Source organism: Ornithorhynchus anatinus, chromosome 3 (genome assembly GCF_004115215.2).
Source record: "Ornithorhynchus anatinus isolate Pmale09 chromosome 3, mOrnAna1.pri.v4, whole genome shotgun sequence".
Lineage (NCBI taxonomy): Eukaryota > Metazoa > Chordata > Mammalia > Monotremata > Ornithorhynchidae > Ornithorhynchus > Ornithorhynchus anatinus.
In genome coordinates this window covers 52,198,075-52,215,284 of record NC_041730.1, presented here as the reverse complement: position 1 = coordinate 52,215,284, position 17,210 = coordinate 52,198,075, and the positions used below count along the sequence as shown (strand labels likewise).

At 52.1% G+C, this 17,210-nt stretch overlaps 1 protein-coding gene across 2 annotated transcripts; it reads right to left on the bottom strand.

Moving 5' to 3' along the window:
• Positions 1-4,196: 4,196 nt before the first annotated feature.
• Positions 4,197-15,826, bottom strand: ARHGEF39 (Rho guanine nucleotide exchange factor 39). Of its 2 annotated transcripts, none has more exons than XM_029059185.2 (9): positions 15,675-15,826; positions 15,481-15,575; positions 13,685-13,805; positions 12,349-12,467; positions 12,109-12,179; positions 11,698-11,826; positions 11,270-11,496; positions 11,027-11,115; positions 4,197-4,897 (listed from the first exon to the last, which is right to left on the bottom strand). In XM_029059185.2, exons 1-9 carry the CDS (start codon positions 15,792-15,794, stop codon positions 4,801-4,803), a joined length of 1,068 nt encoding a protein of 355 aa, XP_028915018.1. In that variant the 5' UTR covers positions 15,795-15,826; the 3' UTR covers positions 4,197-4,800. The 2 variants fall into 2 exon arrangements, with proteins under 2 accessions (XP_028915018.1, XP_039767417.1); XM_039911483.1 differs by lacking the exon at positions 4,197-4,897 and adding an exon at positions 10,789-10,932.
• Between the last annotated feature and the right edge of the window lie 1,384 nt (positions 15,827-17,210).

Below are 17,210 nucleotides of genomic sequence, written 5' to 3'. Positions count from 1 at the left end.
GATGCGGGCAAGGTGTTGGCGGCTGAATAGATGAGATCGAGATACAGAGAGTAGGCTGGCGTTAGAGGAATGGAGAGTACAGATTGGGTTGTAGTAGGAGATCAGTAAGGTAGGAAGAAGTGAGATGAATGAGTGCTTAAAACTGGCGGCATGGCCTAGTGGAAAGAGCTGGGACTGGAGGCCAGAGGACTTGGGTTCTAATTCCAGGCCCACCACTTGTCTGCTGGGTAAACGTGGGCAAGTGACTTCACTTCTCTGCCTGTTACCTCATCTGTAAAATGGGGATTAAATCCTCCTCCCTCCCGTGAGACCCATGTGGGACAAGAACTGTGTCCAGTGGTTATCTTGTATCTACCATAGTGCTTAGTACAGTGTTCATCACGTAGTAGGTGCTTAATAATGGTAATGATGATAAAAATAATAAAAAAAGATCCACGTAGCAGAGTGCAGTATGGACTGAAGAGGAGAAAAACAGGAGGCAGCAAGGAGGCGTGTGCAGTCATCGAGGCGGGGTATGATGAGTGCTTGGATCAGTATGGTAGGAGTTTGGTTAGATCAATCAATCAGTGGCATTTATTGAGCACTTATTGAGTACCGATTTTGGTGCTATTGTGAGGGTAGAACCGACAGGATTTCATGACAGATTGAAGGTGCGGTTGGAATGAGAAATCTGAGTCAGGGAAAATGCCAAGGCTCCGGCTCTGTGGAAGAGGGAGGAGAATATCATGTAAGAAAGTCAGAGGGAGGACAGGAATTGGGTGGAAGGATCAAGAGTTCTGTTTTGCACAGGTTAAATTTGAGGTGTCGGTGGGACAGGTAAGTAGAGATGGCTTGAAGGCAGAAGGAGGAAATGAGAGAATGCAGAGAAGGGGAGAGATCAGGGATACAGATGTAGATTTGGGAATCACCCACAGAGAGATGGTATTTGAAGCTGTAGGAGTGAATGAGTTCTCCAAGAGAGTGGGTATAGATGGTGAATAGAAGAGGATCCAGAACTGAGCCTTGAGGGATGCCCCCCAGTAAGAGGGTGGGAGGCAGAGGTGGAACCAGTGAAAGAGACTGAGAAGAAGTGGTCAGAGCAATAGGAGGAGAACCAGGAGAGGATAGTGTCAGTGAAGCTAAGGTTAGATAATATTTCCAGTAGTAGCGGATGGTCTATAGCGTCAAAGGTAGCAGAAAGGTCAAGGAGGTCACCATTGGACTTGGCAAGAAGGAACGGATCGATTACTCAAAGAGGCCCACTTCCACGGAGCGAAGGAAGCAGAAACCAGTTTGCAGGAGGTTGAAGACAGATTTGGAGGACAGAAAGTGGAGGCAGCAGGTTTAGACAACTTGTTCAAGGAGTTTGGAGAGGAATGGCAGGAGGGAGAAGGGTCAATAACTGGGGGGGAACTGTGGGGTCAAGCCTGGATTTTTTTAGGATTGAGGATACACAGGCATGTTTGAAAGCATTGGGGAAGGATCAGTTGGAAAGTGAGTGGTTGAAGATGGTGGCTAGGGAGGGAAGAAGGAATGGGACAGTTGTTTTGATAAGGTAAGAAGGGGGTCAGAAGCAAAGAAGGAGGGGGTAGAATTTGAGAGGAAGTTGGAGATCCCTGGAGATATTGCTGGAAGGATTGGGAAGTTGAAGAGAGAGCAAAAGGAAGAAAGAACTGGAGAGGAGCAGGGGAGATTTTAATGAGACCACACTTAATGATCTTCATTTTTCTAAGTACATGACAAGGTCATTAAGATCAAGAGTTGAGGGGACAGGGAGGCAGGGGTCTGGGAGTGAATTAAATCTTTAGTGGGCAATGGGCATGAGAACGAGTAAAGATGGAGAAGTGTTGTTGCCCGGGAAAGGAGGGATCAGAAATAAAGCAAGTGAGGATGAATTTGAGATAGACGAGGACGGCCCAGTATTTGTAAATCTATCAGCAGCACTCTGCAGCTCATGCACAAGAGCAGAGTAAGCATACTGTGGAGGTGATCCAGGACTGTGGGTCGATGGGACAAGATCGGTGGAGGGCCCTCGATCTCAGTTCTCTCACCATCAATGCCTTGCTTGTATCCTCTCTCTCCACCCTAGAACCCCCTCCTTCTTCATATCCAGCAGTCCACCACTCTCCCCATCTTCAAAACCCTCGCTAACCTCTCATTTTCCCACCCTATTTGCGCTGCCTCCTGTGTCATCTATTTACTTGGGTCTAAACTCATTAAGCACTTACATATTCACTCCATTCTAAGCCCCAGAGCTTTTAAGTACATATCATTATTTCCTGTTTTTCCCCCTAACTTTATTTTCATAAATAAATTTATCTCCCCTACTAGACTGTGAACTCCATGAGACTGTCACAGATTTCCAGTAGTGGGATTTGGATCTTATGGCACTTACAGAATTAACTGGAATCAGTTACACCAGCGTAATAGAAAAAAGAACATCCAGGAGTTTCAACAAGCAAATCAGTTTTATTGATTCTTTTTTTTCTCCTAGTATATACTTCCCTAACACACATATATACTTACACATATATACCTCCTCCCATACACACATATATACCTCCTCATACTTTTAGCTGCCCAGGCTAAGGGCATGCCGTTGATCGGACGCCGGGAAACCACTGTACACGGGACCTCAGATGATGGAACCGTTCTGACGATCTCAGTCCCTAGGCACTCTTTACGTGCTGTGCTTGTCTATGCATATTCAGAATTGCTTACACACCAGATATTCATCATATCTCTTCTTATCCTTTCTTCCTCGATAAATATGATAGATTATTTCCTCTGGAACTATTGGCAGCTTCTGATGGCCTTCAGATAGTGCCGACTCTTATGTGAATGTACCAAAATATCATCCGCCAAACGAACTCTCTTCCCCTCTTCAAAGCCCTACTGAGAGCTCACCTCCTCCAGGAGGGCTTCCCAGACTGAGCCCTCCCTTTCCCTCTGCCCCTCATTACCCCTACTCCCTCCCTCAACTCTACCCCCTTCCCCTCCCCACAGCACTTTTGTATATTTGTATAGATTATTTATTGTTCCATTTATTTTATTAATGATGTGTATATATCCATGATTCTATTTATCTATTTTGATGGTATTGATGCCTGACTCCTTGTTTTGTTTTGCTGTCTGTCTCCCCCTTTTAGACTGTGAGCCCGTTGTGGGGCAGGGATTGTCTCTCTCTGTTGCCGAATTGTATTCATTCATTCATTCAATAGTATTTATTGAGCGCTTACTATGTGCAGAGCACTGTACTAAGCGCTTGGGATGAACAAGTCGGCAACAGATAGAGACAGTCCCTACCATTTGACGGGCTTACAGTCTAATCGGGGGAGACGGACAGACGAGAACAATGGCAATAAACAGCGTCGAGGGGAAGAACATCTCATAAAAACAATGGCAACTAAATAGAATCAAGGCGATGTACAATTCATTAACAAAATAAATAGGGTAACGAAAATATATACAGTTGAGCGGACGAGTACGGTGCTGTGGGGATGGGAAGGGAGAGGTGGAGGAGCAGAGGGAAAAGGGGAAAATGAGGGTTTAGCTGCGGAGAGGTGAAGGGGGGATGGCAGAGGGAGTAGAGGGGGAAGAGGAGCTCAGTCTGGGAACGCCTCTCGGAGGAGGTGATTTTTAAGTAGGGTTTTGAAGAGGGAAAGAGAATCGGTTTGGTGGAGGTGAGGAGGGAGGGCGTTCCGGGACCGCGGGAGGACTTGACCCAGGGGTCGACGGCGGGATAGGCGAGACCGAGGGACGGTGAGGAGGTGGGCGGCCGAGGAGCGGAGCATGCGGGGTGGGCGGTAGAAAGAGAGAAGGGAGGAGAGGTAGGAAGGGGCAAGGTGATGGAGAGCCTCGAAGCCTAGAGTGAGGAGTTTTTGTTTGGAGCGGAGGTCGATAGGCAACCACTGGAGTTGTTTAAGAAGGGGAGTGACATGCCCAGATCGTTTCTGCAGGAAGATGAGCCGGGCAGCGGAGTGAAGAATAGACCGGAGTGGGGCGAGAGAGGAGGAAGGGAGGTCAGAGAGAAGGCTGACACAGTAGTCTAGCCGGGATATAACGAGAGCCCGTAATAGTAAGGTAGCCGTTTGGGTGGAGAGGAAAGGGCGGATCTTGGCGATATTGTAGAGGTGAAACCGGCAGGTCTCGGTAACGGATAGGATGTGTGGGGTGAACGAGAGGGATGAGTCAAGGATGACACCGAGATTCCAAGCGCTGTGTGCTCTGCACGCAGTAAGCGCTCAATAAATACGATTGAATGAAAGAATCCCCTCATCCAGACTCCTCCTCTGGGAATGTACCCAGGAATATTTCAGAGTCAGCACATACAGCTGTAGTGGGAAGATATATCAGTAGGTTTCTCCTTGGTCTTCTCTATAGTCTTCTGGCCCTGTATAGCCATAGCTCAACCATCATTTCCCACATTCATTCCCATATATATCCAGCAGACCCAGAACTATTTGGGAAATTTATGTCAAGAGCAGGGGTGTGGATATGCAGTGCTCTAAACGTGACAAGTGCACAATAAATACCATTGATTGGCCTAAAGATATTTCCAGTAAAATCTTAAAAAGCGAGCAGAACCCTCCAAGCTTTCGAGAAATAACCAGGCTGCAACAAGATCCAAAGAACATAAAAACGAGTCAGATTACAAAATAAGAGCGCTCCAAATTTTTTTTTTTAACTTTGCCTAAAACTAGGTTGTTTCCCCCAAACCACTTAGCTGCTGATCGATGGATTGATTGGATTGATTGATTGTTTTCCCTGTTTTCGGGCCCAATTTCCCTGGCTCCTCCAAAAACAAGGCTTCTTGCTTCATCACATCAAGGTCAAGCCAGGAAGAGCTGGTGGGTGCCTTTCCAATCCTCCTACCTGGTCTTCCCCTCGATCCAGTTCCTGAATTGGCACTGAGTTCCTGTAATGTCATCAAATGATATTAGACAAGCAGCGTAGCTCAGTGGAAAGGGCCCGGGCTTGGGAGTCAGAAGTCACTGGTTCGAATCATGGCTCTGCCACTGGTCAGCTGCGTGACTGCGGGCAAGTCACTTCACTTCTCTGTGCCTCAGTGACCTCATCTGGGAAATAGGGATGAAGACTGTGAGTCTCACGTGGGACAACCTGATTACCCTGTAAATCTACCCCAGCGCTTAGAACACCACATAGTAAGCGCTTAACAAATACCAACATTATTATTAAACGAACGACTGGCGGTCTGTGCACCAACCCCCAGTCTCCGTGCCCACCTCCCACTTCCGAGGGCTGTCGAAGCCCAAGAGGCCCTCACACGTGACTGGCCTTTCCTCTGAGACGGAGTATGGAGCGGAGGTGGCAGACGAAGGGCAGGGCTGCCCGTGAGGGACCAAATTTCAGCCAGTTCTAGTAGCTAGGGCTCTGCTAGGTGATTCAGGGGGCTTGGGGATTCTGGGGAACGGGGTCAGGGATTTCCCAAGTTTGGTGTCAGCTGGGAGAGGAAAGCAGTTAGTTCTACCAAGCAAGCCAGGGAGCACAGCAGGGTCTGGCTTGCATCATTCATTCAATCATATTTATTGAGCGCTTACTATGTGCAGAGCACTGTACTAAGGGCTTGAGGCCCTAGGGGATGGAGCTGGGGGGGAAGATGGGGCAACTCTGCCTGGATGGGGAAGCAGCATGGCTCAGTGGAAAGAGCCCGGGCTTGGGAGTCAGAGGTCATGGGTTCGACTCCCGGCTCTGCCACTTGTCAGCTGTGTGACTGCGGGCAAGTCACTTAACTTCTCTGTGCCTCAGTTACCTCATCTGTAAAATGGGGATTAACTGTGAGCCTCACGTGGGACAACCTGATTACCCTGTATCTGCCCCAGCGCTCTGCACATAGTAAGCGCTTAACAAATACCAACATTATTATCATGCCCATCCTCAAGCCCTCCATCCAGGCAGAGTCGCCCCATCCTCTTGTCACGTGGGTTTCCGCCCGTTGGAACGGAGCGGTTCTGAGGACCAGGAACTTCACTAACCCAGAGACAATCTGCTAAAGGATTCTTTCCATCCAGTTTGGGGAGTAGCTGAGATCTGGTCTTGCTGAGATTCCTCCCTCCTCCCCTGAAGCCTGTATCCTTCAAGAAGTCTTCCCAGATTAACCTATCCAGCTCCAGTCCTTCCAGTTCCCCCCAGGCCCCGAGTCTGTCTCTGTAATTGAGTGTGCCTTTGTGGGACACTGTTGGACTCTGACATGGGTGCTCTGGGTCTCCAGATCTGTGTGTCTTTCCTACCAAAACTGTCAGTCCCTCAAAAGTTTGGCCTATGGCACCCCCTTCTTCTGAGAGAGCAGAGGGACAGAGAGCGGGAAGAGCGAGAGAAAGAAAGCTATTGTCTGGTGAATCAATAGGACGCTGCCCCAGCTCTCCGTGGGCATTCTTGTCAAGACTGTCTTAAGATCCAGGTCAAGAAAAGGTCTCCAATACCTCAACCATCTAATGCACTCCACTACAAGAATCCTTTCCAGAAGCAGCGTGGCTCAGTGGAAAGAGCCCGGGGCTTGGGGGTCAGAGGTCATGGGTTCTAATCCCGGCTCTGCCTCAGTTACCTCATCTGTAAAATGGCGATTGAGACTGTGAGCCCCATGTGAGACAACCTGATCACCTTGTAACCCCCCAGCGCTTAGAACAGTGTTTTGCACATAGTAAGCGCTTAACAAATACCATCAATATTATTGTACACGGGGGCAGGATTAAATTTCTTGGCATTTTATTGACCAGCCTAATTCCCCTAAACATCTGATAATAATAATAGTGATATTTGTTAAGCACTTACTGTGTGTCAAGGACTAAGCCCTGGGGTAGATAGTCTAATCAGGTCAGACACAGTCCTTATCCCACATGGGGCTCACAGTCTCAATCGCCATTTTACAGATGAGGTAACTGAGGCACAGAGAAGTTAAGTGACTTGGCCAAGGTCACGCAGCAGAGAAGTGGTGGAGGCAGGATTAGAACCCAGGTCCTTCTGACTCCCAGGCCGGTGCTCTATCCACTAAGCCACGCTGCTTCTTTAAGAAAGTGTAACCAGAACTGAAGGTGTCATTAAAGTCATAGGGATTCCTCTCCTCTCTCCCATTCACCAATCTATTCTCATGTTTTCTATTTACTGTCTTCCCCCATAATCCATCAATCAGTGGTATTTATTGAGTGCTTACTTCTATATGCAGAGCATTGTACTAAGCACTTGGGGGAATACAACAGATTTAGCAGGCATGTTCCCTGCCCCTAATGAGCTTACAGTATAGGGGGGAGGCAGACATTAATATGAATATTATATAAAATTTAAAGATATATACATAAGTGCTGGGGGTCGGGGGTGTGGCAAATATCAAATGTCCAAAGGTCACAGATCAAAGTGAATAAATGATGCAGAAGGGAGAATGAGTCAAAGAGGGCTTAATCGGGGAAGGCCTCTTGGAGGATATGTGACCTTAATGACCCAAGGTCATATATTCGAGGTCATTCAACCAGCCACACAACGATTCGTCTTTCCACATTCTTGCTAATTCCAGTTCTTCCTCCTATTCCCACTATTTTAAATAATTACGTCTGCCTGTCTCACCCCTTAGACTGTAAGCTAAGCTGGGTTGGACACAATCCCTGTCCCATGGGGCTCACAGTTTCAGTCCTCACAACGGAGGCACAGAGAAATGAAGTGACTTCCCAAGGTCACACAGCGGACAAGTGGCGGAGCCAGGATTAGAATCCATGACCTTCTGACTCCCAGACCCGTTCTCTATCCACTATGCCATGCTGCTTCAGTGAACTTTGGGCACAACTCCTAGCTCCCCTTGCCTCGGGTCTAAGTCTAGGGGTACAGGGCCAAGTGAGTTGCTTGGGGACAGTCTCCGACCCGCTCACCTCTGAGAGACAAGAACCCAACCCTGTTCAGATGCCTAACCAGCCTCCAGAGAACCCTTACCCCTGTGTCCCTCTTGGAACAGAGCTCTGTCTGCCTGACAAGCAAATCCCCACCTCGACCTCCGGTCAGCCCAAGAGGATTTTCCCTCTTCTTTGGCCCCCTGAGCCTCCAGTTCCTAGCTCAGGCACCTTTTCCCCGGCAATTTACTTCCTCCGTTAGCCACAGAGAAGCGGTATTTGGAGAAGGGTTGTAGTTAACTTGCTCTTAATGGGAATGACAAGTTGAAAGTTTCTCTGTAATTTATTTTCATTTCGGCCTCCTCAGCTAGATCTCTGAGGGCAGGGTTTGTCTTTACTAATTATACTGTATTTCCCCAAGCACTGTGTAGTGGTCTGCACACAATAGGTGGGTGTTCAATTTAAAAAAAAAAATGTATTGATTGGAAACCCACCTTTAGCTGCAAATGCTCACTTTACTGATGGATTTGCACAGTATAAATATAGGTTTCAAAAAGCATAAGGTAATTCCTTGATTAGTTCATCTTTGAGAACAAATTGCCTCTACCAGGTCTTAAAGGCACACCCGAACAGGACACTTGTCAAACGTAACTTTGAGAGAGGGCATATATCATTTTTAATAGATCTTGCTTCTGCCCCATTATCTGCCAGACTGTGGCTGTAATTTAAGAAATCGCGCCATTATATGATTAATCATACTTTGTTTTCCTCCAGTGATACCCTTGATCGATTGCTTTCCTGGCGATTTGTTGTGATCCCTGTCACTGATGCTTAGCGTCTCCTGGTCTGACTACATGCCGTCTTTCCTTCCGGGGCCTCTAGTCTGCCTTAGTCTAGGGACTTCTCTAAGTCCGTGCCGGTGGGCAGCAGCTGACAACCCCAGAGGCCACAACCAGGATTCCTGTAGCCCCTTTTACTGCCTTACACCAGGTAGCTACCAGATGCTTTCTTACCCAAGTTGTTGAGCAAAGGGCTGGTCCCACCTGGTCAGTCGGGCTCTCACTGTTCTTAGGACCGGTCCCAAAAGCCCGAGCCTGTCTGACTTGCGGCACATTGGCCTCCTAAGGAACCCAGCCTGAACCACCTGTGACGTGCGGCGGCTTGGCTGGATACACAGAGTGGTGGGCTGGGCCCCAGAGCCATCTGAGACCCCCTTAACCAGCAGGTTGTTCTGAGAAGGATTCCTGGGAAGGGGTGGGAGACGCGGTTGGTAGAGGTGAGATGCTTCCCACCACGGGTGGATACAACTGGTTAGTGAAGCGGTGAGAGTCAATAATCTGACCAGGGAGGGCGGCTCAACGCTTTCTCCCCCCTTCCAGTTTTGCAGGAATAAAATGAGGTGTCCAGGGCACGGAAAACCAAGTGGGAGAGTGGAAAAGGACAGGGAGAATTAAGTGGGATAATGGAGGAAGTCAGGGAGAATCAGGTGGGAGAGTGGAGGAGGGTGGCAGGAAGAATCAAGTGGGACAGTGGAAGAGGGCAGGGTTCGGACGTTCACGATCCGGTTGTCTGTGAAAGCCCCCCCACCCCACCCCCGCTGAGGAACGGACCTGGAGTCTGGAAGAAGGTGGACCTGAGGGAAAGACCTGAGCTCCAGATTTGGGGTGGGCAGAGACCAGAACCTAATACACAGAAGGTGAAGGATTGACTTCTGGAACAAGGACCAGGCAGGGATTTGTGGGGGCTGAGGAGGAGAGGGGAGAACGAAGGACGGGTGGGTCTACACCCAGCTCCCTCCTGCTGTCTCTTGGAGGAGGTCGAAGGGCTCTGGACTCACCCTGAAAGGATTCGAATGGACGCCGGTCCACTGCTGGGCAGGGATTGGGGCTGGCCCTATCCCGCCCAATGTAACAGGCAGCTGAGTGAGTAATAGTTTATTCTGAGACGGTAAAATAAACTCCACTGGGTCCCGAGATCCAGCTCCGCCGTGTGCTACATATACACATCAAGGGGCAGATCCAGCTGCACTATCCAGACCCACCGCTTATTGCTCATATGAGGTGGGAACGGGGAAATGGAAAGGGGGAGAGAGACCCAGTAGTCTCGCTGTCCCCACCCACTTGCGGCGGGCGAGCTTGGCTGCGGGTGTGGGGTAGAGAGAGGGGGGCCGTTCTCGTTATATCCCGGCTAGACTACTGTGTCAGCCTTCTCTCTGACCTCCCTTCCTCCTCTCTCGCCCCGCTCCGGTCTATTCTTCACTCCGCTGCCCGGCTCATCTTCCTGCAGAAACGATCTGGGCATGTCACTCCCCTTCTTAAACAACTCCGCTCCAAACAAAAACTCCTCACTCTAGGCTTCGAGGCTCTCCATCACCTTGCCCCTTCCTACCTCTCCTCCCTTCTCTCTTTCTACCGCCCACCCCGCACGCTCCGCTCCTCTGCCACCCACCTCCTCGCCGTCCCTCGGTCTCGCCTATCCCGCCGTCGACCCCCGGGTCACGTCCTCCCGCGGTCCCGGAACGCCCTCCCTCCTCACCTCCGCCAAACTGATTCTCTTTCCCTCTTCAAAACCTTACTTAAAAATCACCTCCTCCAAGAGGCCTTCCCAGACTGAGCTCCTCTTCCCCCTCTACTCCCTCTGCCATCCCCCCTTTACCTCTCCGCAGCTAAAGCCTCATTTTCCCCTTTTCCCTCTGCTCCTCCACCTCTCCCTTCCCATCCCCACAGCACTGTACCCGTCCGCTCAACTGTATATATTTTCGTTACCCTATTTATTTTGTTAATGAATTGTACATCGCCTTGATTCTATTTAGTTGCCATTGTTTTTACGAGATGTTCTTCCCCTTGACGCTGTTTAGTGCCATTGTTCTTGTCTGTCCGTCTCCCCCGATTAGACTGTAAGCCCGTCAAACGGCAGGGACTGTCTCTATCTGTTGCTGACTTGTTCATCCCAAGCGCTTAGTACAGTGCTCTGCACATAGTAAGCGCTCAATAAATACTATTGAATGAATGAATGAATGGGGCCGCTTCTCTGCCAGCGCAGGGACCTTCTCCCGGGTACTCTTTGTCCTGGGGCCCGCTGTAGAGTTTGGGGCACTCCCCGTCAGCTCTGGCTGGAACTGTGGAGAGAAAAGCGGCGGCCTCCGTCTGAGGGGAGGGACCGAGAAACCCCCCGAGAACCCACCAGAAGAGGGGTTAGTAGTAGATCTCTACCTGGTGACTGCCGCCAGGCTCTGGTACCACTGGGCCAGCTCCTTCGGATCAGTGGACATGAGCAGCAGTTTTTCGTGGGGGAAGGAGAGCTGGAAGGAGGGAACGTGAGTCCACCTGGAGCTCGTTTCCCTCCCCACTTCCCAGAGCCGAACGGTCAGTGGCTCGACCTCCGCTCCTCCATCATCACGGCAACGCTACCGAGGCTTCCCTCCTCCACCCCGGCCGTCGACCCGGGCGACTCACGCTGAGCAGACCCCCGCAGCCACCCGTGTGGCCGAAGACCCTGTCGAGGCGGCACTGGGCCAGGGGGTAGAGGGCTCGGCACGAGAAGGTGCCGGCGTACAGCGGGTGCAGCAGGGATCGGGGCGTGGCCATCAGGAGCGCGTCGGAGAACAGGAAGAACATCCGGGGTCGCGGCTCCCCCCGGGCGGGGACCTCCAGCAGCCAGCCCTGCCGCAAGAACCAGCGCCCTGGGGGGAGAGGACCCACTTTGCTCTTCCCCCTGAGAGTCCTCCTCCTTCCCCCGGACCCCACCGCATCCTCCTCCTCCCCCTTACCCCTTCCCAACACGTGTCTCCTCTCTCCCCCACCACAGCACGACCCTCCTCCCGTCCTCTACCCCGAGCCCCGCCTCTCTTTTCAGTGCGAAACTCCAGTAAGGAGGGCCATACCGGTGGTCAGCCCTTTAGCCTGGCGACCGCTGAGCAGGCCCTGGATGCGCCGGAGCTGCTGGACGTTCTCCTGCTCTCGGGCAATGGCTCTGACCTGCCGAGCGGCCTCAGCCACCGATCGCGCGGCCCCTGGAAGATTCCCCCCGGCCCCACGCAGGCAAACACCACGTCATGTTCTCTGAAATGTACCTGGGAGCCAACAGCCAACCCCATCGTCTTCCTCCCTGGGGTCACCTTCTCTCAGGAAGGCACTAGGGTGGATCTGGAGCTGAAGGGCAAGTCGTAGGAAGGGGTCCCCACATTCAGTGGCTCTGAAGGAGGAAGCTACGGTAACTGCGGATGCTCGGGGCAGAGGAACACAGTCTGGAAAACTGGCAGGGAGGGAGGGGAGAGCGGAGCTGGGTACCGTACGTGAGAGCTGCTGGTAGTCGGGGCTGCCGGGACTGGTGTTTTCTGCCAAAGCCTCGGTCAGGGCCTCGTACCTGAAGCACCAGGGTGAAAAAACGAGATTTTTTTCCTTAGCCTTTCCAAAAGAGCCCAGGGGGAAGTGGGGGACGGCGAGGTCGGGAGCCGGGGCTGCGGCGGGATAAAGGTCGGGGGAGCCGGGGGTGGGGGTGAGAGGAGCGAGACGGGAAGATGTGGGAATCTTACTGCTGGAGCCGCTGCAGTGGCAGAAGCAGCAGCTCCTCCAGTCTCAGACCCCCAAACTCAGGCCGTCCCTCCTGTAACTTCACAAAGCGCCGGAACTGCTTGCTCTTCTGCAGTCTCTCCTGGGAACAGCAACCGGAAAGACAGAAGATATCTCAGGGGGAGAGAGAGAGGGGATGGGAACAAATCGGCAGCAGGACTCAGGGGAAAGGGCCCGGGCTGGGGAGTCGGAGGACGCGGGTTCTAATCCCGGCTCCGCCCCTTGTCGGCTGGGTGACCTCGGGCAAGTCCCTTAACCTCTCTGTGCCTCGGTTACCTCATCCACAAAATGGGCATGAAGACTGTGAGCCCCACGTGGGGCAACCTGATGACCTTGTATCTACCCCAGAGCTTAGGACAGTGCTTGGCACATAGTAAGCGCTTAACAAATACCATCATTATTAATATATTGTACATATCTGTAATTACTTATTTATATTACTGCCTGCCTCCCCATCTGGACCGTAAGCCGGTTGTGGGCGGCGAATGGGTCTTTATCGTTATAATGTACTCTCCCAAGCCCGGCTCTGCCACTTGGCAGCTGGGTGACTGTGGGCGAGTCACTTCACTTCTCTGTGCCTCAGTTACCTCATCCGTAAAATGGGGATTAACTGTGAGCCTCACGTGGGACAACCGGATTATCCTGTATCTACCCCAGCGCTTACAACAGTGCTCTGCCCATAGTAAGCGCTTAACAAATACCAACATTATTATTATTACCACTTATCGGCTGGGTGACTTTGGGCAAGTCACCTCACTTCTCTGTGCCTCAGTTCCCTCCTCTGGAAAATGGGGATGAAAACCGTGAGCCCCACGTGGGCCAACCCGATGACCCTGTATCTACAGAGTGCCGAGGACAGTGCTTGACACCTAGAAAGCGCTTAACAAATACCACATTATTATAAGCAGCGTGGCTCAGTGGAAAGAGCCCGGGCTTGGGAGTCAGAGGTCGTGGGTTCTAATCCCGGCTCCGCCACTTGTCAGCTGGGTGACTCTGGGCAAGTCACTTCGCTTCTCTGTGCCTCAGTTACCTCATCTGTAAAATGGGGATGAAGACTGATGATGAGCCCCACGTGGGACAACCTGATGACCTTGTATCAACCCCAGCGCTGAGATCAGTGCTCGGCATCTCGTAGGCGCTTGAGAAATACCGCATTATTATGATTATTATTTCAGCGTTCCGCACACCGTAAGCGCTCAGGCAATACGACCGAATGAGTGAACGGAGGTGCAGCGGAGAGAAGTGAGGGGTGGACGGTGGTCCTAGGTGGGGAAGGGGCTGCTGGAGGGGTGGGGTTACCTGCAGGGTGGTCTTGGCCTGCTCCCTGTTGGCAGCATAGCTGATGTAGAGCGGGAGATGGGGGCAGAAACTCTGCAGCCCTGCTCCCCAGTGGGCCTTCTCCAAATGGGGCAGCAGCTCCCTGGGAAAAGAGACGGGGGTGGGGAATAACCTTGGTGTTTGTGAAGCGCTTACTATGTGCACAGCACTGTTCTAAGCGCTGGGGGAGATACAGGGTCATCAGGTCGTCCCACGCGAGGCTCACAGTTAATCCCCATTTTACAGATGAGGTCACTGAGGCACACAGAAGTGAAGTGACTTGCCCACAGTCACACAGCTGACAAGTGGCAGAGCCGGGAGTCGAACCCATGACCCCTGACTCCCAAGCCCAGGCTCCTTCCACTGAGCCACGCTGCTTCGGCTGACCCCTTCACGCAGGAGCCCCCCCCCCCACACACACACCACACTTCACTCTTCTGGGCCTCAGTAATCCCATCCGTCCAATGGGGATGAAGACTGGGAGCCCTACACTGGGGCCAACCCGATGACCCTGTACCTCCCCCAGAGCTGAGAACCGAGCTCGGCACGTGGGGAGCGCTTAATGGAAAGAGCCCGGGCTTTGGGGTCAGAGGCCATGGGTTCGAATCCCGGCTCTGCCACTTGTCAGCTGGGTGACCGTGGGCAAGTCACTTCACTTCTCCGGGCCTCAGTTCCCTCATCTGTAAAATGGGGATGAAGACTGTGAGCCCCACGTGGGACGACCTGATTCCCCCGTGTCTCCCCCAGTGCTGAGCACAGCGCTCTGCACGTAGTAAGCGCTTAACCAATACCAACATTATTATTATTATTGTTAAAATGGGGATGAAGACTGTGAGCCCCACGTGGGACAACCTGATTCCCCCGTGTCTCCCCCAGTGCTGAGCACAGCGCTCTGCACCTAGTAAGCGCTTAACCAATACCAACATTATTATTATTATTGTTAAAATGGGGATGAAGACTGATGATGAGCCCCACGTGGGACAACCTGATCGCCCCGTGTCTCCCCCAGCGCTGAGCACAGCACTCTGCACCTAGTAAGCGCTTAACCAATACCAACATTATTATTATTAAAATGGGGATGAAGACTGATGATGAGCCCCACGTGGGACAACCTGATTCCCCCCGTGTCTCCCCCAGCGCTGAGCACAGCGCTCTGCACCTAGTAAGCGCTTAACCAATACCAACATTATTATTATTAAAATGGGGATGAAGACTGATGATGAGCCCCACGTGGGACAACCTGATTCCCCCCGTGTCTCCCCCAGCGCTGAGCACAGCGCTCTGCACCTAGTAAGCGCTTAACCAATACCAACATTATTATTATTAAAATGGGGATGAAGACTGATGATGAGCCCCACGTGGGACAACCTGATTCCCCCCGTGTCTCCCCCAGCGCTGAGCACAGCGCTCTGCACCTAGTAAGCGCTTGACCAATACCAACATTATTATTATTAAAATGGGGATGAAGACTGATGATGAGCCCCACGTGGGACAACCTGATTCCCCCCGTGTCTCCCCCAGCGCTGAGCACAGCGCTCTGCACCTAGTAAGCGCTTGACCAATACCAACATTAATCAATTAAGTCACTTCCCTCCTCTGGGCCTCAGTGACCTCATCCGTCCAATGGGGATGAAGACCGGGAGCCCCACTGGGGCCACCCCGATGACCCTGCACCTCCCCCCAGAGCCGAGAACAGAGCTCGGCACGTAGGGAGCGCTTTAGCAAATACCAGGATTAGTAGTAATATAATGATGATTATCCCGTCCTCCTGCACTCACTGGCTGGCCGAGCGGATGGACTCCCAGGGCCCAAAGACGGCCTGGCGCTGGGCCGGTTTCAGGGTGCCCTTGGCCCGCAGGATGGCCACGAAGAACTGGGAGGGAAGCGGGGGGGGGGGGCTGGTCAGTGGCCGGCGGGGCTGGGGCCTCCCTCCCCCGGCCCGGCCCAGCCCAGCCCAGCCCGCCTCCCGCACCGTGTCCACCCTGTGCAGTTGCTCCAGGTAGCTCAGCTCCGTCTCCAGCAGCTCCCGGGCGGCGCGGCCGCGTTTCCGTTGCCACCGGGCCCGCTGCTCCCGCACCGGGTCCCCCGACATCGGGACCGGTCCTGCCACCGCGCGCAAATTCGAATTCAAACGGCCGCCGCTCGGCGCCCCCTGCCGGCCGCCGGGCGCCACGGCGGGCGGACGGGCGCATGCGCAGAGGCCTCTCCCCTTCCCCTCCCCCCCCGGAAGGGCGCATGCGCAGAAGCGTTTCCCTTCCAGCACCGAGCTCATGCTCCCCGTCTCTGTTCTCCCTTCCTTCCTTCCTTCCTTCCTTCCTTCCTTCCTTCCTTCCTTCCTTCCTTCCTTCCTTCCTTCCTTCCTTCCTTCCTTCCTTCCTTCCTTCCTTCCTTCCTTCCTTCTCTTTCCTTCCTTCCTTCTCTTTCCTTCCTTCCTTCTCTTTCCTTCCTTCCTTCTCTTTCCTTCCTTCCTTCTCTTTCCTTCCTTCCTTCTCTTTCCTTCCTTCCTTCTCTTTCCTTCCTTCCTTCTCTTTCCTTCCTTCCTTCTCTTTCCTTCCTTCCTTCTCTTTCCTTCCTTCTCTTTCCTTCCTTCTCTTTCCTTCCTTCTCTTTCCTTCCTTCTCTTTCCTTCCTTCTCCTTCCTTCCTTCTCCTTCCTTCCTTCTCCTTCCTTCCTTCCTTCCTTCTTTCCTTCCTTCTCTTTCCTTCCTTCTCTTTCCTTCCTTCTCTTTCCTTCCTTCTCTTTCCTTCCTTCTCTTTCCTTCCTTCTCCTTCCTTCCTTCTCCTTCCTTCCTTCCTTCCTTCCTTCCTTCTTCCTTCCTTCCTTCCTTCCTTCCTTCCTTCCTTCCTTCCTTCCTTCCTTCCTTCTCTTTCCTCCTTCTCTTTCCTTCCTTCTCTTTCCTTCCTTCTCTTTCCTTCCTTCCTTCCTTCCCTCTCTTTCTTCCTTCCCTCTCTTTCTTACTTCCCTCTCTTCCTTCCTTCCTTCCTTCCTTCCTTCCTTCCTTCCTTCCTTCCTTCCTTCCTTCCTTCCTTCCTTCCTTCCTTCCTTCCTTCCTTTCTTCCTTCCTTCTCTTTCCTTCTCTTTCCTTCTCTTTCCTTCCTTCTCCTTCCTTCCTTCCTTCCTTCCTTCCTTCCTTCCTTCCTTCCTTCCTTCCTTCCTTCCTTCCTTCCTTCCTTCCTTCCTTCCTTCCTTCCTTCCTTCCTTCCATTTATTAAGTGCAGAGCACTGTACTAAGCGTTTGGAAGGTACAGAGAAGCAGCATGGCTCAGTGGAAATAATAATGTTGCCTTTGTTAAGCGCTTACTATGTGCAAAGCACTGTTCTAAGCGCTGGGGGAGATACAGGGTCATCAGGTCGTCCCACGTGAGGCTCACAGTTAATCCCCATTTTACAGATGAGGTCACTAAGGCACAGAGAAGTGAAGTGACTTGCCCACAGTCACACAGCTGACGAGTGGCAGAGCCGGGAGTCGAACTCATGACCTCTGACTCCCAAGCCCAGGCTCTTTCCAC

What these genes read in the sequence shown, in the direction of transcription:
- ARHGEF39 (XM_029059185.2), bottom strand. Translation starts at nt 15,794, where the DNA reads ATGTCGGGGGACCCGGTGCGGGAGCAGCGGGCCCGGTGGCAACGGAAA. An exon ending in TCCATCCGCTCGGCCAGCCA is followed by an intron (nt 13,806 to 15,480) that starts GTGAGTGCAGGA and finishes CTCTTTTCCCAG; the next exon opens with GGAGCTGCTGCCCCATTTGG. An exon ending in AGGCCAAGACCACCCTGCAG is followed by an intron (nt 12,468 to 13,684) that starts GTAACCCCACCC and finishes TGCTGTTCCCAG; the next exon opens with GAGAGACTGCAGAAGAGCAA.